Here is a 23,088-nt window from a genome sequence, read left to right as displayed (position 1 = left end):
TACTCCTGTCACTTTCGAGGAGAGTTTCACGTAAAGGGCATTCCAGCAATATCATGCTCCAATATTCTCTCTTCTGTTCATCACAAGCTTGTCGTATTAGTACATATAAGCATAATTTTATATAAACCTGGACAGCTGCAGACCTAAGAAGCGCACAATAGAGAGGACAAAAGTCAGCTTAGAGGTGGTTTAGGTAGACTCAGCCTTATTCTAGCCATGAAATTGGACTGCAAGATTCTCTAACCCCGCTCAAGAGCCCCTCATACGATATGCGACATCACAACTTGCGTACAACATGAAACTTCAACCAATCGCAAACGGGAGCTTAGCCAGCAGCGGAGACAGCTCGGAAATGATATCGTGATCTACGTACCAACAATTTCAGTTTATTCTAATCATTCATTAAATGAGTTTTGAGTTTGACAAATGGTGTCTTGGGATTAGTGATGGCCTCATTGAGAGTTTAGTAATCTACAGCATAGTACTAATGCTTACTTGTAGATTTTTCATCAAATAATATTGACAACCAACCCATTTTGGAAGTTGATCAAGACTTGGGGCTAAATGGGTAAAATGTGCATACTCTATACAAAAACGCTAATAGTGGTACTAGATATTACAAACAATTGCACAAGTAGAACTGTGTGAGCACATAGCCATCAAGATGTGAATGCATAGCCGCCCAACTTGGCGTACATGAATCTAAAATCCATACCTGGATTCTTCTCCAGCACGTCAGCCGTCATCAACGCGGAGCCCATATTCCCAGACGCAGCCATATACCGCATCGTGCGAATCGCCCACATGCGCAGTTCGGGGTTTCTTGACGCACTTCCGGCTGTGTACAGGGCCGGAAGAAGGATGCCGCATTTCAGCACCTGGACGCTGGAGAATGGGATAGTGTTGCTATTTAGGTGGGCAGCGGGGATGACAAACTGGGGTACCGAGGCACAAACATCCTCTGCAAAGCGTTCCGTGCGGCGAAGTGATTCTGAGAGAGTGTTGCTTGACTCGTCCGAGCCGTCATCCTCCAAATGTGTTTGGATGTAGCACTGAAGTTGAAGGTGCATTATTCGAACAGTGTTACGCACTTGCGTTGTGAAATGGTCTTTGTAAACATGGTAATAATCTCCAAAGATGAGAGATCGGTGGGCTGGGTCTTCCTCTTCTGCCATGACTTGCCTAGGCTGCCATCGCTGGGACACGGTATCTTCAATTTCGCGATATGCATCATGGAGACTCTTTGCCTTTGCAACAATCTCACGGTTGGATAGTTTCCCTTCGGCGATGTCGATTCGAAAGTTGATCATTTGTACATTCATTTTGGAAAGGCGCCACTTGGCATCGTCCTTGTCGTGATATATATCGAGCCTCCGACCTAATTCTGACACGCCCTCAGGTATACGGTGAGCAGCAATGAAGCAACTGATGAGCAGGGTTGTAAAGAGTTTGTTGGCCAAAGTTATGCTAACTTCGCTTCTCGTCATGTCATTGTAGCCACGAGCCTTGATTAGTGCCAGAGCCCCAGTCAGGTGTGCCAGCCAAGGGGCCTCCGCCGTAAGGTCACGGCCCATGATCTTCTCATAGAGGTCGAGAAGCAGCACCGACTGCAGCGTTGAATCGGCGCTCGAGAGTTCTTGATTAGAGAGAGCTGCATTGACTCGCCGTAGGGCGATCATATATTGTTGAGCTGCTAGCCGAAACAGTTCCTTTGAGTCTGGCGAATTCTTATTTGCCGCAAAGGCAAGACTGGCGGCGTCCACACTAGCAGACAAGTGATCATCCGCTCTTGCCTTTGCGTACAAGGAAGGCAGGATACTATAACTGCTAGATAGGCCAAACACATAATGAGCAAAGAAATCATGGCGAGCGCGCACATTCCACGGCATCTGCGGCTGTGGGATGAGGCTGTTGGCTTTGGGCAGGATGACATGATTCAGAGTGCCAAACTGCAAAGACACCGTCGCTGCCTTGGACGCCAGCATCTTCCGCTCAACGCTGCGTGTCTGGTCACGGAAGACGAGCTCGTTTGTGTCCCGGTAGCCAAAGCACGAGATGCTGGCCCGCAAACACTGGCCGCATCCATCCTTGCGCAGGTCGCACTAGAAGCCCCCATTTCCGCGTTAGCCAGGTGAATCTCAGGTGACCAATGATGGTGTATAGGCGGGATCCGTACTTTGAGCTTGCGCTTTCTGCAGGGCAAGCAGTCTTTGGAGGGTCCCCGATAGACCATTATGTCGAGTCCAGAGTCTAGTAGTCTATGATGTATGAGGACCAGGTACGACACCAGACCCCTGTTCTGCTGTTCTGCTGTGCGCTGACGAATGACAAATCGGTTGGGCACTAAGAGAGGGTATCAAGGCGCTAAACGGCGATTCCATGTCCTCCATACAGTCGATGGCCTTGTCGAAAGATGAAGCTTCATTGTGCAGTTTGTCTGCAGCAGGTGTTGCATCTTGGGGCTAAAGTCGCGTCTCGGGTTCGCCGCCGGAGACGGGCTACGTAACAGCGGGCGCTAGGCCGACCAGGGCTAGCGTTCCGGAGTTTTAGATCGATGGACCCGTGCCTGCCCCTTACGGATGATGCACGTATTTTGCCCTGTGCCCTGTGGATCGATCCTTCAGGCGGAGTTTACAAACACCGAACCGCCTTGTTTCTTTTTCCAGGTCATTTTTTTTTTACTCGCTATAGATCAAGATGCCGGTATTAAAACAAGTTCAAGCAGCGAAGTCAAGGCCAAGTCATTGCATGATTTCTACTGCATCTGCGAGTGGTTCTAGCCCTCATCTGCGGCTAGTGTTCCGGAAGACAAAATATGGGCCGCTCCGTTTGGCCCCCTGCAAGCCGTTGGAAAGCCATTGATGCGGTTCGTGATGACTTCATTGGACTACAGCGTGGTGTGGCTTAGGCTCGGAGAAAATAACTCCGGCATTCGTGCTTCATCTAGTTGCTAACTCCGAGAACCTCAATATCCTTATAAGAAGCTGCTTGAACCAACTCAGTCGAAACATGAAGAAACCACAGAAGCAGTGCAAGGCAGCTCACAAACCAGACTTAATTCCACATTCCATCGACAAACATAGACAAAAATGGTCTTCCAGTACAAACGCGTTCTCCTCGTCGGTGCCACCGCTGGCATCGGCGCTGCCATGGCAGACAAGCTCATTGAAGAAGGATCCAATGTCATCGCTGTTGGCCGTCGCCAGGAGCGGCTTGATGCCTTTGTTGCCAAGCACGGCGCAGAGCGTGCCAGCGGCATTAGATTTGATGTCACCGACAGGGCTGGTCTCGACGCTTTTGTCAACAAGTGAGCATGATTTCCGCCATAGACATACTGCATTAAGGAGCAAAGACTGATGCGCAGCTGAATTACAGGGTTGTCCAGACATACCCCGACTTGGACTGCGTCTTCCTCAACTCAGGCATTCAGACCCAGACCAAACTTACTCGCCCAGAAGAAATTGATCTCGACGCTTTCCACCACGAATTCAACGTCAACTACACGTCAATCGTGAACCTCACCATCAAGTTTCTGCCTCACCTCCTGAAGAAGGATTACCCCACCAGCGTAATCGTCACAGGGTCGATCCTGGGCCTGATTCCCGCCTTTGTCATGCCGGCATACAGCGCGTCCAAGGCTGCTCTCCGCTCCTTTTTTGAATCTCTTCGACGACAGAACCAAGGCTTCTCAAAGGTCAAGTTTATTGAGCTTTTGCCTCCCGCTGTGCAAAGTAGGTGTTCTACCTTCTAACATCCCTGTGTGAGTGCTTGATGAGGGACAGACTGACGTATTTATTAGCTGAACTTCATGATTACATGGGTGTTGAACGCGGCCGAGCTCTAGGCATGCCCATCGACGAGTTCACCGAGAAAGCGTACGCTCAGCTTGCGGCAGGCGAGGAGGTAATCATCATCGGAAACCTTCACGGCTCTACCCCTGAGGGTACGCGGGAGTTCTTTGAGAAGAGAGACGGGCTGTTCAATGCTATTTCTAGCGCTTTGTCAGTTCATTTCCAGCCCTAAGGAGATGGAGGTTGGACAGTTTATACAAGATATTTAAGAGCAAGCGAACAATGAATATGTATTAAAGAGAAACTTGCTTTGCCATGCCTAGTTGTGCAGTCAGTGTTTGTATGACATCCCAGCGTCTGACTGCCAGAGCATTTCATCCATCGCATCTCTTCTCTAATACTGCCATAGATAGGCGAAGTATACATGTATAGTCGAAGTAAGCTCATCCTCTTCCGGACCAAAAGCTTATTGTCCGGGAACTGTGGGGCATCGGCATGAGTGGAGTCCCGGCGACCTCGGAGCTGTCATCGAGCTATTATCCATCTTCAACCATCTGCCATCAAGGGACCATGCCGATGGAATGTTGGAAAGTGATACGGACTTCGGCAGAGTTTGCACATTGCCTTATTCTACCGCGTTCAAATTGTGCGCGTCTAATCTCTTGTCAAAAGCCGGGCGATGGCGCAAACTTTAATGAGCTGTCCGGATGCAGAAATCTCCTGATCCGCCCACTCAAGCACCGCCGACGTCACGGAAACGTAGTTGGGGCTTCGAAAGCAAGCCGGAAAGAGTTCCGTTTTGGGGTCTCAAGAAATCTTGGAGAACTTGGGATTTTGAAAGATTTTTCATCACACGAATTTCAAACAACTCCTTGCTCATTAACAGCAATCGATCCCAGGTACACCACTGTTTAGGGAATGCTCTCATACATCTATACCATGACTCCCCCCACGAAAGTCTTCTTTCCCGCGTTTCAGCTACAAATCTGCGGGGAGCTCTTCGTGCCGGAGCCAGGATCACCAAATCGCATGGGTGCGGCGGTTGTCATAAGCCATCCGATGACAGGCGTCAAGGAACAAACGTCAACGGATTACGCCAAGGTCCTCTCCAAGGCTGGCTTCTACGCACTCACCTTTGACGCCGGGTACCAAGGCGAGAGCAGCGGCGAGCCTCGCGGGCTGGAAGACCCCCACCAGCGCGTGGAGGACATCAAGGCGGCGGTGAGCTACCTGACGACGCTGAGCGGCCGAGTGGACGCCGAAAAGATCGGGCTCCTGGGCATCTGCGCGTCTGGAGGATACGCCTCGTATGCGACACAGTCAGACAGTCGCATCAAGTGCCTGGCCACGGTGAGCGCAGCCTGTGTCGGGCGCATGACACGCAACGGCGGCGTCCATCCGCACCACAGAGAGAACCCCCTGGCCATCGCCACGGCGCTCGAGGCCGCAGGCCAATGGCGGTTCAGCGCTGCAAAGAACCCGACGTCCAAGCCCGAAGCGCCCGTCATGTTCGAGACGGACCCATCCAAGGTGGCCGAAGGCGCGGATACCTTCTTCAGGGATGCAGCCGCATACTACGGCACCAAGCGCGGGAAGCACGAACGAAGTACCCAAAAGGTCCCGCCGCAGAGCTACGACCTCATGGTCAGCTACGACTCCTTCGTCTTCCAGCATCTGATAGCGCCCAGGCCGCTGTTGATGATTGCGGGATCAGAGGCGCAGACGTTACATTACAGCCAGGCGGCCATTGATGCGGCGAGGCGGCCCAAGGAGCTGTTTGTGGTGCCGGGCAAGAATCACTTTGATTTGTACGACGACTTGCGGGAGACGGGACCAAAAGTGGTGGACTTTTTCGCCAGCGGCTTGGAATGAAACCTTAGAAAGAGACAGAGAGGGAGGGAGACAGAAGAGCGTACTCTGTACATTACATTGCGTCACAAGCTGTGGTTTTGGGATTTGACGTGAATAGTAATCAGGCGGGTTCATGCTGTGCTGGTCTCGAGCAGCTGGAGCCAGCAATTGTTTCCGGGCGAGTGTTGAGTAATCGGAACGGAGTCGAGTCGTGCTAGCATGTTTTTTTGTCCAACAGGCCTCGAACAAGAAGTCAATCATGTCCAACACAGCATCACGAGGATCTGTCATTAAAGAGACTGGGGTCATGTCATTTTGATACTAGAGAATCTCGCGGGCCGCGCTTGGGGAGGTGTTATTTCCGGCTCAGGGCGAATGCCGACGCGGACGGCTTAGGTATGATGAAGCAAGAATTGATTCCACCTGTTTGCCAGAGGAGAGCCATTATTCCACCAACCGAACTTGAGCATACATTTATTTGTCAGTGGTGATAAGACGGGATAGAAAAGAACAAGAGAGGCCCAACATGTTGGAGCCCGCTTACGGCTTAGTCTCCGGCGTATGATCTGCAGCCGTTTAATACCTGTAGGTAGCTCCAGATGGCCATGCAAACCGATGCTTCTGGACAGTGATTTGTTTTGTCGACGCACGGCATTTCTGAGTCTGCTTCAGCTCGACTAACACCAGACTTCCGGAAAGGGGGCGGTCCACCGAAAGCCTACACTGGCCTAGCTAGAGGAGTGCGGAAGTCGATATTAATCAGGCCGGGCATTCCCAGTGTTTAGTTTTGGTTTCCCAATCGCACCTTTTCTTTTTCCTCTTCTCTTCCCCTTTCCCCTCACTTTTTTTCTTTCCTTTTTATTATTCGCCATTATTACTACTACTGCTGCTATTATTCAGCCCACCCTGGTTGCCCCTCCCGCTTCTCACTCAGAATCCGACGAGCTGTTCCCTGCACGCCTCGGCTGTGACGCAGCGTCTGACTAGATGCGCGACGCCATAACGTCAGTCACTTAGTCAGCCGCTTCAGGTCCCAAATCACCCTTCAAGCCACTTTCTGATTTCCTTTCGCGACACCAACAAAACAAAACAAAACAAACATTGACAGGTCATTTCATCTGCTCAGGTCCAGCATCGCCGTGGATTCTTTCTCAGGCCAGCCGAGCCAAGGCCTCTCATCTCGCTCAGCCGCACGAGATGCCCCTGCGAATGCCCTCCCTGCCTTGATAGCAAACAAACCAGTGACAGCTGACATAGCCTCCTTGCATTCAACTGAGACAAACTCGATCGCTTCAATTGGTCCGAGTCCGAGTTTAATGAGTCAGCTGCTTTACTGGTGCATTGTTAGTAGGCCAGGTTGTGCCCATTTAAAAGATGCTGCCATTCCCCTCTTCGCCGCCTTCTCGCCGTTCCATCTCGCCATCTCATTTACTTGAACGACCAATGGATTCAGACCAGGAGTCAGACCCCTTTACCAACCATTCTTCAGAAATCGAGGCCGAGATATTCGAGGGCTTCGCAAATGTCGCCACTGTGCCTGAGGGCGAGGAACTCGAGAGCGAGACGCAGGCCTACCATTCTCTAGTCAACGAAGGAGGCCGGCCATCACATCCGTTGAGCCTCGTTGAGAGCATCATCTCTGCACCCGGCCAATATCGCGACATCCTGGCCTTCTGGCAAGAGCAGACGGACGAATGGCAGGTCTTTACCAAGCAGCTGTCAAGGTGGAAGATGTTCCTGTCTCACCAGAAAACATCTCGGCACAACGGCCGATACCCCAGTCACCTCGAAGAGCTCACTGAGCGACTGGAACGCCACGGCTTTGCGCTCCCCCCTGGCTTTGATAAAGCTTCGAATGGATTCTGCAGACAGATAGAGAAGCAGAACAAGTTGGCAACATGGATTGAATACATCAACTATGAGCTTACCCGGCGTGACGAGTACGACAAATGGCTCGAGACTTGCCAGCCGGGTTATGATGCAGCACTCGCCCAACTCATGGACGCACAAGTTTTGGGCCCGTTCGAGCAGGTCAGGACGCCAACCAGTGACATTTGCCGCCCATCCAGCCTCGAAATTGCCAGGCTAAGGGACGAACGTCGCAGGGCAGAGGAAGCATGTGAGACAGCCAAGGACCGGTTAAGCTGGAGAGATCCCCGTAGAGGGCCTCGAACTGCCCAGCAAATGGAACGAGAGCAACGTCTATTTACAGAGGCTAGAGAACGGTTAAGGATGATTAATAAAAGGGGCTACGTCATCTCCGACTTTGCTCGCAAAACACATGCCTACCGCTTTGCCCAGGATAGATCGGAGCGCCACGAACTGCTCCTGCGTTGGGCCATGGATCAGATTCCCTTAATCGAGGATGAGCTTAGGAAGGAAGACCAGTCGGCCTTCGTTGCTGATCTCCGTGGTGTTCCGCCCAATCAAGACCAAGTGGTGGAACGGTCTTTTCCGATTTTCCAGCAGCTCCCACCCGAGATTCGACATCGCATCTGGGGCGAGCTGATTCCGAGGAGTCCAAGCGTACACTTTTTCGACGTGTTGAATCATCAGCGCAGACGCCATCTGGCTTCCTACTGGTCCACCGAGGAGTTTCGCGTGCGTGCCACCACTTCGCGCGACTCTGGCTATCTATCCGTGTACACTCTCCTGGCGACTTGTCGAGAGTCACGACACGTTGTCGAGACGTACTACATGTGTCGACGGCGCGGCATAAAGTGCCCTCTATCAGGTGGCAGTATCACCTTCTCCGAGCAGCCACCGGATTTCAGGACATTTGACTGGATCCCGTATGACGATATGATCGTCTTAAACTTCCCACCCAAGCAGGTTACCCATCTCCCGGCAGGAAATGCGTTTACCTTGTCTCCTGGGCCGGGCCAAGCCGCACGGCGCATTGGAGCGTGCGTGCCAGCGGAGCTTTTGACCATGAACCAGTTTAGCCCCGCCGATGAGGGCGAGGGCGATGATGATGCTGCACAAATAGCCTTAATCCCATATTTCATCAATAAGCTACACAGGCCTGTTCACCCTGACCATGAAACGGACAGCGTTAGCCAGGGGATCTGGAAGCTGTACCTCGTCATCGAAGGCTGGGTAGTGAACCACGTGTTGATGCAGCTATCCATGGGCCTCGACACCAACATACCACTAGAGAGGTGGTCAAGCGATCCTGTGGCCTGGCTCTGCCAATCAGCAAGGAAGGAAGAGAGAACGCAACTCTGGAGAGGCATAATGGAGGTGAACCCGGAGGACGCGCCCCCTCCCGGAGAGCCCATCGACCGTCAGCTATGGTGGCTGGGGTCGGGAGATTCCGCGCTGTCATCCATCGACCTCGGTGATGCTGCTCAAAAGGGCCCTGGGGAAAAGCTGCGCGAGTTCATGGAGACGCTTGCTCAGGAGTGTGACTTGCTGCCGTGGCACAAGGGCTTTGAGGGCGTCGAAGCCCTGGGCTGGATGGAGCCCGCGGGCATGGATATCGGGAGGGCGAATCCGTGGGATCTAGTTGATGCTATTAGGAACCGGGGTGGACGTCCGCTTGCCTTGTGAAGGGGCCGAGGACAATGTTCGAACTGAGGCAGTAGGTTGATGATTTTCACTAAAGGGGAGAAAGAAGACGAGACAGGTCTTCTTCTGATGATAATGAGCAGGAGCACCATATTGGAATTATGATGAAAAGTTTGGCCATCCAAGTTGAAGCTGAGATACCCCCCAGGTCTATTACACACATTCATCTTTGTATATATACTTTCTTCGTTGCCTTTATAAGGCCCCTCTAGGATACGGTTCATTTAGGTACAGGCGCTATCATAACGCGCAGGATATAAAATCTAAATCCATTCATACCATGTATACGAAGCCAATTTCCTTGTCTATTTGTTCATGTCCATGAAGATCTGTCATAGTGATGCCTGATTGCAGCTATTGAGCTCAGGGCTCGTAAGATTTGTTTCGCAAACGAAGCTGGAGCCTTCGCCATACTCTATGAGAAGCGTGAGGTTTCTGAGAATTAACCTAGCGCTATGTTGCTCTTATGAGGTAGCCTAAATAATCCTCCCTTGGCAAAGAGACCGACATTCCCCGACGCCGCGCTCTCGAGCTCAGCAGTGTGAGCTACCGCCAGGAACGCTAGCACAGAGGAAGCGGTGTGGTGGAATGCCCGTAAACCAGCAAGACATATCCAACTCAATGTGCAGTCGGCTTTTTGGACTTTAAGATTCCTATAACGCTGACGCGGGTCAGAGCGGAAAGGGCCAGGCCGACGGCATCTCCCGTCAATAGGATGGAGTCCCATGGAGTAAATTTCCGGAATCAATCGGGGAAATGAGTGTACCGGAAAAGAGCGAGCACAGTATCTGATGCATTTGGGCTTCATTTAGAAGCTTTGCTGTGTCTTTTCATCGTTTCCGGTACCTGGTTGAACAAGTGTGGCTTCCAAGGCAGGCGATGGTAATTACCACCCAATTGTTGGGCCGTAGCTCGAGTGTCATGCCAGCATCCGCCTCTCCTGAGTTATACCCCAAGGAGCCGCATCTTCAGCATGTCGTCTTGTGTCTCGACCAGCAATTGCTCGATAAAGGGGCATCCCTTCGTCTGTAATACAGAAAAGTCGGTCAAGCTGCCGCAGGCTGTGGATTGTTGCCAACCGTCTTGTAGAGATCCCTCAGCTCAAACTCCTCGTGCGCACCATCAGGCAACTCGCCCACAACGCGCCCCGGCTGACCAGCCACTATGGAAAAGCTCGGAATGACCATGTTCGCAGGGACAATCGTGCCATCCAGGACTTTGACATAGTCCTTGATGATGGCAAACTCGTTGATGACGCATCCATTCCCGATATAGACGTGATTCCCGATGCTCGCCGCCTGCACCACCGTCCCCTGGCCGATGAAGACGTGATCTCCGATCCTCAGCGGCATATACGTGAAGACGCCCTTGTAGATGCGGCCCGGCGGCCGCAGCAGCACGGCGCGCGAGAGGAAGCAGTAACGGCCGATGGCGACGGCGGTGGTATTTGGCGGCGCGGCGTTTCCGCCAGACGAGGGCGGCGGAGCTGCGGTGCGGACGAGGTCACCGCGGATCATGACTTCGGGCTGGATGACGGTCTTGCCGCCGAGCATGATGTTCTGGGTGCCGACGAGGACGGCCTTGCGGGCGACCTTGTTGCCGGTGTCCTGGAGGGGTGATGATGATGCCACGTTAGTAGGTGAGGCTTCTTCTTATTGTAGCCAAGACAAATGCAATTCTTTGATTATGGCTACTAGAAGGGGGTTGCTCTCTTACTGTTTCGATATAGTCTCCTTTTGCTGGACGGCGCGACATGTTGGGCGTTGCGAGACGAGTTTGGTTGCTAAGCTGGTGCAAGTTGCAGATCGATCACGAATTGCCGGCCTGTACTCGTAGGCGTTCTTGGGCAAGTTTTGGTGGGGGCGGCTGGAGCTTGAGCACTGACCACCGCCAACAGCACAGCAACAACAGCCGCAGCAACAACAGCAGCAACACAAGCTACTGGGAATACGACATGACTTTTAATCTCGATCCATGGCCATTTACAGCTCATGGCTAAGCCATCTGACACGCCATTCGCTATTCAACACGGACTGCTTCGGTGAATCATGCAACAACCGGGAAATCAGGATTCATCAGGTGCTGCGCTGCATAATGCCTTAGACCGAATCCCGTCAAATCCTTCAAGTCGGAACTGCATCCCCGCCATCACTTTTTAGCCCTCCAGCTCGTTCGCCCAATCCAACGCCTCCCAGCTCCCTGTCAAACGAACAGCTGCGGCCTTAGTTTTCGGATTAGTCTGGCATCCAGACCCTTTTCCTGCCCCCAACTTGCCCTCCTTTGGCCTGGAGCGGATGGATATTTATGCCATTTCCGCGCGCGCTGCGTGAGGCTATGGCTCGATTCATGGTGAAATGGGCGAGGAGCCGCAGCCTGGGCTGCCTCGTGTCGATTTAGCTGCAAGGGCATCGGGATTTCGTCGAGGCGCCCCAGTGAATATTTGTATTTATTTCCGTCGGTCCTCGTGGTGTTATTTATATATTATGTTCATGCAAGTTCAGTTCCTGCGGCGTTGTCGTTCTCCCGACCCTCTTCTCTTTGCAGTCTTACGGTTCTCGCTGTCGCCATGAAGAAAGGCGTTCCTTGACGCAAACACAGTATTGTGGCAATACTTGGTATTCGCCGCGGCCATGCGACTTGGACCATTTCTTGCAACTCGCTCTTTAAAAAACGCCGCAACTCCAACTAAGGAAACTTCGCAGCAGACGGCTCATCCAGTATTCGAGCCCACAACTCAGCCAGCGGTAGCGCGAGACTTTTCGAATGTGCCAAGTCCTACGCCGACAGATCAACTGCCTAGCCAAGCAAATAGCACGCAAACAAACAACACACAAACAAGCAATGGCCTTGACGCAGCGACCAAGATCGGCCTGGAATCCGGCATCACTCTGGGCATTCTGGTCTTGATAGTGGCGATAGGGCTCTGCGTATATGCCTTTAGTGGCCGAAAACCGGATAGAGAGGCGGATGAAGACGCGGAAATCAGAAGCTGCGTAGTAGAGCCAGGTACACCACATGATTCAATACCGGAGCTTTCCACTTCGCAAATGTATCAAACTGGTAGGCATCGATATGAGCCACTACCGAACAACATGAACCCTACATTCTCGCAAGTCCCGATCTTGCCAGCAGTTCCTCAGAGGGTTCCTGTTATGCTTGACCGATGGGGAAGGCCAGATTATAGCTCGCAGCCTTTAATGAATGCTGCCGAGTTGGAGGATGGATATACTTGGAACAGACACCCCAGAATGTCGGAACTGAATCCGACTCCATCTACCTACAGAAAATCAGTGTATTCACGACCGGCCGAGTTGGATAATAGCCATGCTGGAACTCCAGCTGGAAATCCAAAAGCCGTACATTTGATCCCCCGGAAGCAGGTTGGAAGCCATGCAAAGCTGCCACGGTCAGAGCCATACTTGGGCCCGACATGAACTGGGCACGCACATGACACCAATATGGATTTGATGGCTATTTGTAGAGGGTTATCGAGCATCCCAGATTGAAAGGGAACTGTTGGATGACCTATCTACCTGCACACCTCTTATTAGCTATGGCATTTTGAGATATGGGAAAATGGCAGCGATATTGTCAGGATTTATTCGTTATCAGTTCATATTATTACCAGATCATAGCAGCAGCTACGTATATATATGTATTAAGACTGTTCAAGAGCTGAGTCTGTTTCCAGAGATGCGGTGTATACATGTACAACTCAAGGAAGGACTGTAGTCTCTCAGTAAGACATAGACGGGCGAAATAGACAGCTTATCAATGCAGATATATGTGAATCTATAGCTAACCACGTTCATCTTAATTTAGACAGATGAATAATGCTGAAGCTAGATTAAGCGAGCTGTCGACGAACCGGTAGCTCGGCACTGGTCCCATTTATCCTCAATAGGCATGTAGCCCGTTGTTGGCACAAGTGCAGGTGATTTATCGCATCCTTCGCTACGTGTCAGTGCCTTTCCTAGTAGATTCAAGTGCCGCTAATGCAACCAGTGTGTTGGATGGATCGAGGATGCATGTGGCCATGGCTGGTCTAGAGAATGGCCGATCCAATCCTTCACCAACCAGTACAACAAAATGGGTCTTTGCGATCCAACAGAGGATTTCTATACTGTCTGTGAGGCTAAATCATTGGTAGATGAACAATATTCAGCCCAAGGAGCGGTTAGCAATCATCGTGGCCGCCGTTGGTTTCAACTGTCCGAGCGCGCTTGTTCAAGGCAGACTCATACTCGTACATGTAGTCAAGCTTTGGTCATTTCTGCGACCCAACAGCTAAGCCAATGTGTTATAGCGAGGGTCAAACCGCAAATCTTGACTGCGAAAGTGAAATCCAATCCGAGAGACGCAGGATACAGGATGCAAGATCAAAGACAAGAATTGCCAAATAAAGACAAAATTACATAAACCACCTCGCCCAAGTAGGAGGATGCTGAGGATCCAGGATCGAGAAGTCATTTACACTAGCCTCATCCTAGTCCTTTAGGGTGACAAAACACCCTCCATCACCGCCTTTGTCATTCATGCAGATTTGGAAGAGGAGCTTTGAGTCTACATGGATTGAAGCAAGAAACTTGGAATCAGGTTCCACGGCGTCAATTAGCTACATAAACTCGCAATTTCATTTTGGGCCCGGCGCCGTTCGTTAATCTGACCGCTGACAGGTGGAGAGGCTTTATAAGCCGAAAAAAAGGCCCATACTTGACGTCGTAGAGCGTCTAAAAATAGCCCGGCATGTGGGCACATCAGGCAAGATGGCAAAAAGGTCCGTTTTTGGGAGGAGAATGTTGATGCGGAACGTGGTTGGTCCGAGGACTGGAGTTGCGAGACGAGGACTCAATATTGTACATTGGAATCAATGGGCTTGGCTTGAGGCCTGTGCTGCGTTACCTGGACACAAACCAGTTGAGGCCAAGGAAAGGAGATTGAAGTCGAGTACAAAGCAGATTCAGTGCAACAGTGTGTACACACGAGTGCGTGTATTACATACGGTGAATGACAAATTCAAGCCGATGCAGTAAGAGTTGAGGCTTCGTTTAGCATGTGAACCATCAATAGGGAGCATGTTCATATACCCGTCAACTGTCGATCTCGCATGAACACCCAAAATGACCCCCAAATCAAGCCAGACAGCAAAAAACGAAGAAAAGAAAAGAACCAGAACTCACCACCAACCAAAAACTCAGCCCATTGGCCTGCCCTCAGCGCCATGTGGCGGTGCCGCGGGTATCAAACTTTCCGCTCAATCTCACCCGCGCCATGGCGTTTTGGAATCCAAGCCAGCCTTGCGCCTTTGAGCCTAGGCAGAGCAGCACCACCCCATGCTAAGCCCTGCATCTTTGCAAGCGCGAACTAGGGCAGGGATTTTGTTTTGTTCAGAGTCCATGGATTGTTTTGTTTCTCACAGTACAGTGTCCAAGATTCCAGTTGAGGCACGTCACTTTCTGCTTTTGCAAGCGAATGACGAAGGGGGGAAGCGAGGGAACAAGAGGATTCGCTTCCCTTGTTCTTCTTCCTTTGGCTAAAACCTGCTAACAAAGCACCTAGTTGAAGCCAGTCAGCATTCTATTCTCGACGGGGTCTTCCATTGTTGCTTGTGTGGCCGGAAAAGAGCATCCCGGAGGACTGGATGACCGCCTCCCATGACGGCAATGACATGAACGAGTAATGAATGACACGGCCGGACAGGCGGGTTGCCGCCCAGCTCGAGACGTCATGTTATCCAATTGCCCAAGTCTGCGATACACTCAAAGCAGCAGGACGGTAATAGAAGTCGTAGCGTAACTGAAAGGGCCACTCGATTTTGCCGCCCGCCAAGAATCTTGGTTCTACAGTCCATCGTCGAGTCAAACGATGCAAATCAACCAAGAAGCGCCCCATCTCTCGGCTCAGCAAGGCAACACACGCGGTCGTACGACAAAGAGCAGGGAAATTCACAGCTGCACGTACCCGCATCTGGTCTCATCGCAATCTTCAGTGGGCGCCTCAGACACATTCCGAGTGGGATTGCAGCTGGGGTGTGTTGATCCGGATGCAACCAGCCGAGGAGCGAAGAGGAGGGAGACAAAGCCAGATGCTACCCTGCCCCGTCCAGCCACACGGATCCCTGGTTCTTACTTGCATGAGCGGCATACTGAGAGAGGGCTTGGATCCCGATTTCCCGGCCACTGCGCACTACAGAATCTCATCTCAGCCCAACGTCTCAGATGGCGAATCCATGCGCGTTTGTCTTGGACGGAGCCAATTCGCCGCCAACTCGCCTCCCCATCGATCCCGAGACAGAACAGAACAAGTCGCCCCAAAAAAGAACATTACAGCCATTATTGTCATCATAACCACAATAAGGAAAAAACGAAAAAATAATTCCCGGATCTCGCAACAATCCGGCCAGAATCGCAAAAATACCACGGACCGCACTACTGCAGCCCGCCGCTCTAAGCGCCCAAGCGGAGACACCCTGGGCCATGCTGCTCGACCACACCCATCCGTGATCCTAGCTTGGATTTCTATTTCCATTCTCTTTGCTGCCTTTTTTAGCCTCTGGTCTGCATGAGCTAGCTTTGCTTTGCTTATAACTATCCCGAGCTTCCCCAACTCTGGGGGGATTCCGGATTCATTACCAGCTCTCTTCACCAATAACATCCTCCTTCACTCTCTCCCTCCCTCATCTCTCTCCTCCTTTACTTCCAACGAACATCATCGTCTGCAAACATGCTCGGCAAATCTCTTCTCGTCCTCGCCTCGGCCGCTCTGGCCCTTGGCACACCTGTCGAAAGGACTGTCAGCTGCCGAGCTCCGATGGCTGACCCTCCTCTGCCCTTGACCGGCGGTGGTAAGTGCCAATTCACTTACACGTACACTTACATACAACACACACAAGAACCCAACTAACATCTTCTCTCTTCCAGCCGCCGAACTGCCCCCCGTCCCCGAAGGCCTCAGCCTCAAGGTCATCGCCCTGGGCCTCGGTATCCAGAACTACTCGTGCGCCTCCGTCGGCGCCACTGCCGCCTCGACCGGTGCCCTGGCCATGTTCTACGACATGAGCCTGCTGTATCCCGACTCCGGCCCCAACTCCCTCACCATTGAAAAGTTCAACCAGCTGCCGGCCTTTGCCCTCAACCACCACGCCATCCCCCTCCACTTCAACGACTCCACCGTCGGCCGCGTCGAGGTGTCCTCCCCCGGAGCCTCTCTCAAGCGCCCCTTTACTCGCGCTGCTCCTCTCGACCTCGGCGAGTACGGCAAGCTGCCCTTCCTCGGCCACCACTTCTTCAACACCGACGGCGCCCCGACCTTCATCCTCGCCCGCGGCAGCTTCAACGTCGTCGCCGCGAAGAAGGCCTCCGTCCCGGCCCCCGGCAGCTCCGACCCCGGCCCAATGGGCACCGGCGCCGTTGCCTGGCTCGCTCTCGACGCCAACCAGAACTCGCACGGCGCAACTCTCGTCTACCGTGTCGAGACTGCTGGTGGCAACTCTCACGGCTGCTCCAAGGCTGCTGGCCAGGACAGCACGAGCTATGCTGCTCAGTACTGGTTCTACGGTCCCTAAGCGGCTGGTTTAGAATCACTGGCTCTTTTTCTACTTTTTATCTTTTTTTTTTCAGTATTAATTTCTTTTTTCCCTCCTTGTTTCAACTTTCTTGCTTTAAAAAGGAGCTTTTTAGACGAGGGAGTTGGAAAGAGTCTAAGAAAGAAGACATATTTTCTTTTCTCGGTTCAACATACACTATTCGGGTTTCTCGTGGGTAAACAGGAATGACAATTGGGTACCAATACGAAATTCTAGGCAGGCAGGCAGGCAAATGTACATTTTTTTTTCGGTCATATTATTCCCCCTACTTTCGCACTTCATTGCATAGTTCAGGTTGTTTAGGAGTTTGTTTGCTTTCAAAGCGCATAGACAGAATTAGCTATTGGGGGGAAGGGGGGATATTCTTAACTCGTCTTTACAAATGCATTACTATTACTACATTTCCTAAAAAGTTGAAAGGGTCGCAGTGCTCCAAAAATATATGGCGTTGCATAATCCGTGAATAACAACTACGCAAACCCACCGCCGCCCTAGTGATTCGCTGATTCGTAACTAGGCGTTCCCCCCCCATCTATTGCGTTAAAATCTCACAGCCCTTTGCAAGGAATGCCAATCTCGTCAAGCCCAAGTTTAGTTCTTACGCATCAGCTCCGTAATATCTCAAAGGGCACCTTTTCCCACACTATATGACTTGATTGACTTTGCCAGTTTGCGATTAGGTTGACCGCTAGAATGAAGGACGCATTCGCAACTCGAACTCGCACGGCGTTTCGGGTACATGCAGTTGCGACAACTCGGAGTCAGCCTCGCTTGTTGAAAGAATCTTAACCGACAACGATCAGAAAACAAGAACAGGCAGTACAGAAGGTACCTTTATCATTCAGAAAATTATACTGGTATGCGCCATGTAGAGTGTATTGTATACAGCATTCGTCGATTGTAGTAATTTTGCCTCGTTCCAACGCGCATTCTCGCTTCACTAATACCCATATCCAGCGTCAAGAAATACTCTTCCTAATGTAATAAACTCCTTTTGTTTTGCTTAATTCCTCCTTCTCTTTGCTCTTCCATATCATGATGAGGGAATGTGTGGCATTCAGTATAGACTTTTTCATCCGTGTTTGCTTCCACCATAAATTGCACAAGGGACGCAAACAGAAAGTCATTCCAACCCTGCTCTTTTGCGCTCTACACGCGGATTTACCTCCTAATGTCCATGCCCGCCTGGAGATCCTGCTCAAGTCCGTTGGGGTGTCCCATGTATTCCTGTGGTCGCGGATCCTCTGCTGTCCATTGGCCACCAGCTGACGGCATGGGGACTTGCATCTGCTGAGCCGCGCCTTGGTTGCCGGATGCAGGAGCAGTGCGCACAAGCTGTCGGAAGCGCAGCACCTCGTCCAGAATCATCTTTCGCATCTCACCGACATCCTCGACGACTTCAAAGTCGAAGTTGAACGTCGTGGGGCAGTCCGGCTCGTCAGAAGCATCATGCCAGATGTGGAGGTATGGGTGCTCAAGCGCCTGCTCGACGCTGATACGCTGTGAAGGGTCAAAGGCAAGCATCTTGTCGAGGAGGTCGAGGGCGTCGGGGTTGGCGTCGGGGAAGAGAGCTGGGAAAGGCTTCTTGGGCATGAATGGCAGGTTGCGGACGTATTCTTGGGCACGGGGAGATCCTATGCGGCGGAGGGTTTCTTCGTTCGGAGTTCCGAGAATATGCAAGATCTGGTTAAGCTGGTCGACATAGTCTCGGCCCTTGAAGAATGGCCGGCCACCCAGAAGCTCGGCAAGAATGCAGCCGACAGACCAAACGTCAACTATCAAGTGTGTCAGTGTTTGTGAATTCCCGAACAGGGAAGAGCAAGTCTTGAAGCCTTGCAATTGGCAACGTACTGGCTTTGGTGTAGCTCTGGAAGCTCAGCATAATCTCGGGCGCACGGTACCATCTTGTGGCAACGTACTCCGTCATGTATCCCGCATTCTCCTCGGGGTCGACAGAGAAGCCACGGGCAAGACCAAAATCGCAAATCTTCAGCTCGCAGTCGGCGTTGACAAGCAAGTTTCCGGGCTTCAAATCTCGGTGGAGGACGTTGGCGGAATGGATATACTTGAGACCGCACAGGATCTGGTAGATGAAGGACTGGAAGTGAGCGTCGGTCAAAGGCTGGCCGGAACGGATGATAGCTGCCAAGTCGCATTCCATCAACTCTGCGTAGAATCGTTAGCCTCGTCATGCTTTCTCTGGCTGTGCTGGCCCCTATTGTCATGGGCAACGGCACTGCGCGGCCGTGTCGGCAATACTGACCCTCGTATAGGTACGTCTCGTTGAAGTTATCAGGTCTCGGGATGTCCATATCATAGAGACATGTGATCTGGGATTTTCCACAGACGTTAGTCTTTTATCAACATAGCTCGTCGGGTCGGGCTGTCACTCACGTTGCGATGGCCGCGGAAGTGCTGCAGCAGCTTGATCTCGCGCAGGGCGCGCTTGGCGAGAATCTTCTTGCTGAAGACATTGGTGACCTTCTTGATGGCGACGCCCTCGTTCGTCTGGTTGTTGACGGCAGCGCTGTTGTTGTTGCCCCAATTAGGAGCTGGTCGTTAGCAAGCCGAGCTGTTGATGGTATCGTGCCGGCGGGGGGTTCGCAAAGTGGCAGACAAGCGGGGTGCAATGCCATGGCTATGGCTCGGACGGGATAGCGATGGCGCTAGAAACTCACCAGACAATGCCGTAGGCTCCCTGGCCCAGCTCCTTGGTGACGGTGTAGCGCTCGTCAACCACAAAGTCCTGGTTGAAGACCTTGAATACCTTTCGTCCTTGGAGATCCGCCATGGCTGCGCTTGAGTAGTTGCGTGAAGTGGCCTTGGATTTCTCACTGTGGGTGTGGGGGAGAAGAGGGGTTTATGTTCTGCTGAGCCGCTGTGGGCAGGGTGCTTGTAGGGGGCGGTACAGCGCTGTCAAGTGCCTAGAAGGCTGGCTGGCACAACAAAGAAAGAAAAAAAAAAGAGATGCAGGACGGCTCAACAAGAAACAAGGACACGGGCTGATGTTGGTGGTCGCACAGGACGCTGGAAGAGCTGTGCTGGTTCTGAGATGAATTCAAAAGGGAAACAAGAGAGAAACAAGAGAGGAGGACAGGAAGAAGAAAAAGAGGAAACGCTGGTGGTTCAGGAGAAGAGGAAGAGCAAGCTGCGGCGTGATCAGGGAGACGCGGCCACCACAAACCGCTGAATATACTCTCCAGCTCCCAAACAGGACGAGCCGTGGTTGGCTGCTCCGTACAGCAGAAGACATTTGATCCATCAGCTCTGCGCCGCTAACGGGGAGTGGATACGAACGAGAACCAACAAGCTCGATTCTCTTTGGCCTCCGCAGCTGGGCTGAGCGACGTGGAGCGCAGCCAATCGCATTTTACCCCAAGATGTGATGGGCTCTAGCCGCGCGCAATAAGGGCGATATAATACTGCGTGCCAGTTTCGTGTATCAGCCCCTTCTCCTTGGCATCTCGCGAAGGGTCTGTACGAGTACTCGCACAATGTGCAATTCTGTTTGCGACGGTCTTTTAGCAAACAACATGAAGGACTCGGCTGCATCGTTTGGCGGGAGGAGGCTGTGTCACATGCTATTATCTGATAGTTGCTTCATTACTATATAGTAGCCCGTATTAGTAGGCAGTCTAGATTACAGCCATCTGTCAAGCCTTGTCTCTCTTTTGGTTAAGCTGCATTAGGCCAGCCGTAGGGCCGCGGTTCAATGTTACACGAACGGCCAAAAGAGGAGCGAGAGCTGTACTCTGTACTCATACATTATTGATGTCAATTACGTGTACGAGTAATACTCTCATCTTGACTGATGGACGGCAAGGCGGCTCATGCATCAGCAGTCTGGAGCCACTAACAGCTGATTTCTTCAGGCTCTTATTGTGGCGCGGAGTGGGCCGAGACGAGCGGCAGCAGCGGTCAGTATCTGTAAGAAGAAAGTCAGTGCAGTATTTGGCATTGGCGGCTTCAACGTAAGCGATGCGGGATAGACAGCTTTTCCGGTTGCCTGTCCAAAGAAGAGTGTTTCAGAGTTCTCAATTGCAGACTTTATGCGGGCAATGTTTAGGCAATGCTTGGGCACAAGAGTCTGTTTCTGTCTGCATTGCCCTTGTCCTTGTCGCCCATTCCAGCGACTGCAGCCACTCCCGAGACCCGCATCCCAGACCGGCACATCACTATCGCATCACCCTGTCGCAGACAAGGGCTAATCGCTGCTGTTCCTATAAATACTCGTAAGCCCGGCATCAGCCCTTTATAGATGAGCTGGATTGGCCGGCAATGGGCTGTCTGTGCCCGTATGAGTATATGAGTATATACATACAAGGTAGTACAGGATATCGGCGGAAAGGAGGCCCTCAATCTCAGCTCAGGCACAAGGGTAATACTCGGTAATTTAACCCACCGCTCGCCAGCGCCTTTCCTCCAATAATGTGGGGTGTTGTTATGCCATATTCCATGCACGGAGTCGATGGTTTGTATTTGTATTATTAAGATTAAAGACGCCCAACTTGACGGGCCAAACGTCAATCTTTTCAATCCTCAACCTTCCTTTTACACTTCCCCTCTTGCTAACAGGCCCCCTTTTCTTTCTTTTGTCTTTTGTTATTTTCCTTCTCTATTATCATTCGACTTGGTTGAGTGCGATTCCGACCTTCGACGACCAAAAACCCAGCAAATGTTTCCCGTACGGCCGAACCGGACAGCGTCTTTTGCCGCGCAGCAGCAAAACAAGAGACACAGCAGCATGCCCAGCATGACTAGATTGCCCGGCCAGCCCGTTTCCGTCTTGTTTGTGTGCTTGGGCAACATTTGCCGGTCGACAATGGCCGAAGGAATATTCCGCGATTTGGCAAAGCAGCCGCAGTTCAAGGACAAGATTGGCGACATTGATTCTTGCGGAACGGGTTAGTAGCAGCAATGGCGGCTAGCACACGTGGTAACGAGATTCTGGGCGATATACTAACCATGAGACAATGCCCGTGTAGCTGCGTATCATGCCGGCGACCCGCCGGACTCACGAACACTCGAGACGCTAGAGAGCCACGAGATTTTCGACTACGACCACGATGCGCGCCGCGTAAGTTTGGACCTTTTTCAACCTGGGGCTCCTTGAATGTTTGAAGCTATGTGGAGGCATTAGCTGACGGATCATTTGTGCCCAGATTACAAGAAGCGACTTTGAAAGGTTCGACTACATCTTCGCCATGGACCTCTCCAACCTGTCGGACCTCGAGCGTCTCAAGCGCGAGAACAAGGACTCCAAGGCCAAGGTGATGCTGTTTGGCGAATACAGCGGCACGAAGAAGCCAGAAGTGGTTAGCGACCCCTATTACGGTGGCCAGGATGGCTTCGACAAGGCATTCGAGCAATGCTCTCGCTTTGCCAAGAACTTCCTGCAGGAGGTGGTGATGAACGAGTAAACGGGGGCAAACAGACGGGGGAGAGGCCGGCAACATTACGATATTTTTGATGACAATCGGAGTAGATGGACCTTGGGACGGGATTTGATACCCAACACTTGATATCTCCCTCTGGGGATACGCGGATTATACAAGCAACTAATACGCCTAGAATCGTGTCTAGAACATACACAATATTTTGGGGTTGGTAGATAGCACACGGCATTAATCTTGAATTTAGACGTTCTTTAATTTAGCAGGAGAGGCCAAACGCGTTTTGGCATAATTAATGGTATTTATAAGTCGGGTTGTGAATAGATACTGAAGAAGCAATCAATCACATTAATGTACGTACTTGGGTAGTAGACAAAACGACACCACAAGAACTTCGCATCCAATTATAGATTTATAGCATCTAATCTTGGTATCAAAAAGAAAGGCCACCAGCGGCATTCTAGAATCCGCACCCCCAAAGCTTCTAGAACCCTGCCCACAGCTTCTAGACGCGCTTCGGCCAAATATAGCACCGGAATCTCATGGATTAGCACTGCGTCATTGATTTTGGCTGAAAGCGCACAATCGTCGGAGCTGTGAGGCGAATGCATCCAGTCGGTTAGCTGTTTTATACAAGTATATCAAGCAACAATTAAAGACTTGCGAGTAGAGACGGCAGTAGAAGCCCAGGGGGTGCTTTGGCCAGCGCCAGGGTTGCTGAAGAGACATTGCCATATCTGTTTATTTACTTCATTGATCAGCTCGTGGCCCTTTGAAGTAGTTGATGGAAAGGAAAGAAAAGGAGAGACTTACACAATTTGGCCAACTTTTGTGCAGGTATATGGATCGCCAGTGAATGCCCAGCTGTCTCCTGTGTGCGCTGGCTTATTGTATAGTA

General features: G+C 51.6%; 9 protein-coding genes across 9 annotated transcripts; 6 read left to right on the top strand and 3 right to left on the bottom strand.

The window, feature by feature from the left end:
* Positions 1-659: 659 nt before the first annotated feature.
* On the bottom strand, positions 660-2,233 carry TRIVIDRAFT_143736 (uncharacterized protein; the record flags this gene model as incomplete). The annotated part of the gene is made up of 3 exons (XM_014104384.1): positions 660-1,908; positions 1,978-2,102; positions 2,177-2,233. The coding sequence occupies 3 exons, from the start codon at positions 2,231-2,233 to the stop codon at positions 660-662; spliced, it is 1,431 nt and encodes a 476-aa protein (XP_013959859.1).
* An 809-nt stretch (positions 2,234-3,042) lies between these two features.
* On the top strand, positions 3,043-4,095 carry TRIVIDRAFT_85432 (uncharacterized protein; the record flags this gene model as incomplete). Its single annotated transcript, XM_014104383.1, has 3 exons — positions 3,043-3,307; positions 3,376-3,731; positions 3,800-4,095. The coding sequence occupies 3 exons, from the start codon at positions 3,090-3,092 to the stop codon at positions 4,021-4,023; spliced, it is 798 nt and encodes a 265-aa protein (XP_013959858.1).
* Positions 4,096-4,730: 635 nt separating this feature from the next.
* TRIVIDRAFT_31797 (uncharacterized protein) lies at positions 4,731-5,663 on the top strand (the record flags this gene model as incomplete). The annotated part of the gene is made up of 1 exon (XM_014104382.1): positions 4,731-5,663. The coding sequence occupies one exon, from the start codon at positions 4,731-4,733 to the stop codon at positions 5,661-5,663; it is 933 nt and encodes a 310-aa protein (XP_013959857.1).
* Positions 5,664-7,085: 1,422 nt separating this feature from the next.
* TRIVIDRAFT_62321 (uncharacterized protein) lies at positions 7,086-9,194 on the top strand (the record flags this gene model as incomplete). The annotated part of the gene is made up of 1 exon (XM_014104381.1): positions 7,086-9,194. The coding sequence occupies one exon, from the start codon at positions 7,086-7,088 to the stop codon at positions 9,192-9,194; it is 2,109 nt and encodes a 702-aa protein (XP_013959856.1).
* Positions 9,195-10,258: 1,064 nt separating this feature from the next.
* On the bottom strand, positions 10,259-10,967 carry TRIVIDRAFT_55030 (uncharacterized protein; the record flags this gene model as incomplete). Its single annotated transcript, XM_014104380.1, has 2 exons — positions 10,259-10,819; positions 10,929-10,967. 2 exons carry the CDS (start codon positions 10,965-10,967, stop codon positions 10,259-10,261), a joined length of 600 nt encoding a protein of 199 aa, XP_013959855.1.
* An 875-nt stretch (positions 10,968-11,842) lies between these two features.
* TRIVIDRAFT_219413 (uncharacterized protein) lies at positions 11,843-12,646 on the top strand (the record flags this gene model as incomplete). The annotated part of the gene is made up of 1 exon (XM_014104379.1): positions 11,843-12,646. One exon carries the CDS (start codon positions 11,843-11,845, stop codon positions 12,644-12,646), a length of 804 nt encoding a protein of 267 aa, XP_013959854.1.
* A 3,221-nt stretch (positions 12,647-15,867) lies between these two features.
* TRIVIDRAFT_167919 (uncharacterized protein) lies at positions 15,868-16,767 on the top strand (the record flags this gene model as incomplete). Its single annotated transcript, XM_014104378.1, has 2 exons — positions 15,868-16,056; positions 16,133-16,767. Coding segments are annotated over 2 exons (756 nt in total), but the record flags the coding sequence as incomplete, so codon positions are not given.
* Positions 16,768-17,635: 868 nt separating this feature from the next.
* tmk2 (mitogen activated protein kinase tmk2) lies at positions 17,636-19,656 on the bottom strand (the record flags this gene model as incomplete). Its single annotated transcript, XM_014104377.1, has 5 exons — positions 17,636-18,572; positions 18,649-18,963; positions 19,061-19,127; positions 19,192-19,324; positions 19,476-19,656. 5 exons carry the CDS (start codon positions 19,586-19,588, stop codon positions 17,959-17,961), a joined length of 1,242 nt encoding a protein of 413 aa, XP_013959852.1.
* Positions 19,657-21,550: 1,894 nt separating this feature from the next.
* TRIVIDRAFT_79380 (uncharacterized protein) lies at positions 21,551-22,486 on the top strand (the record flags this gene model as incomplete). The annotated part of the gene is made up of 3 exons (XM_014104376.1): positions 21,551-21,701; positions 21,783-21,874; positions 21,960-22,486. The coding sequence occupies 3 exons, from the start codon at positions 21,551-21,553 to the stop codon at positions 22,215-22,217; spliced, it is 501 nt and encodes a 166-aa protein (XP_013959851.1).
* Between the last annotated feature and the right edge of the window lie 602 nt (positions 22,487-23,088).

Source organism: Trichoderma virens, assembly GCF_000170995.1.
Source record: "Trichoderma virens Gv29-8 chromosome Unknown TRIVIscaffold_3, whole genome shotgun sequence".
Taxonomy (NCBI): domain Eukaryota; kingdom Fungi; phylum Ascomycota; class Sordariomycetes; order Hypocreales; family Hypocreaceae; genus Trichoderma; species Trichoderma virens.
This window is presented reverse-complemented; position numbering and strand designations above follow the sequence as displayed.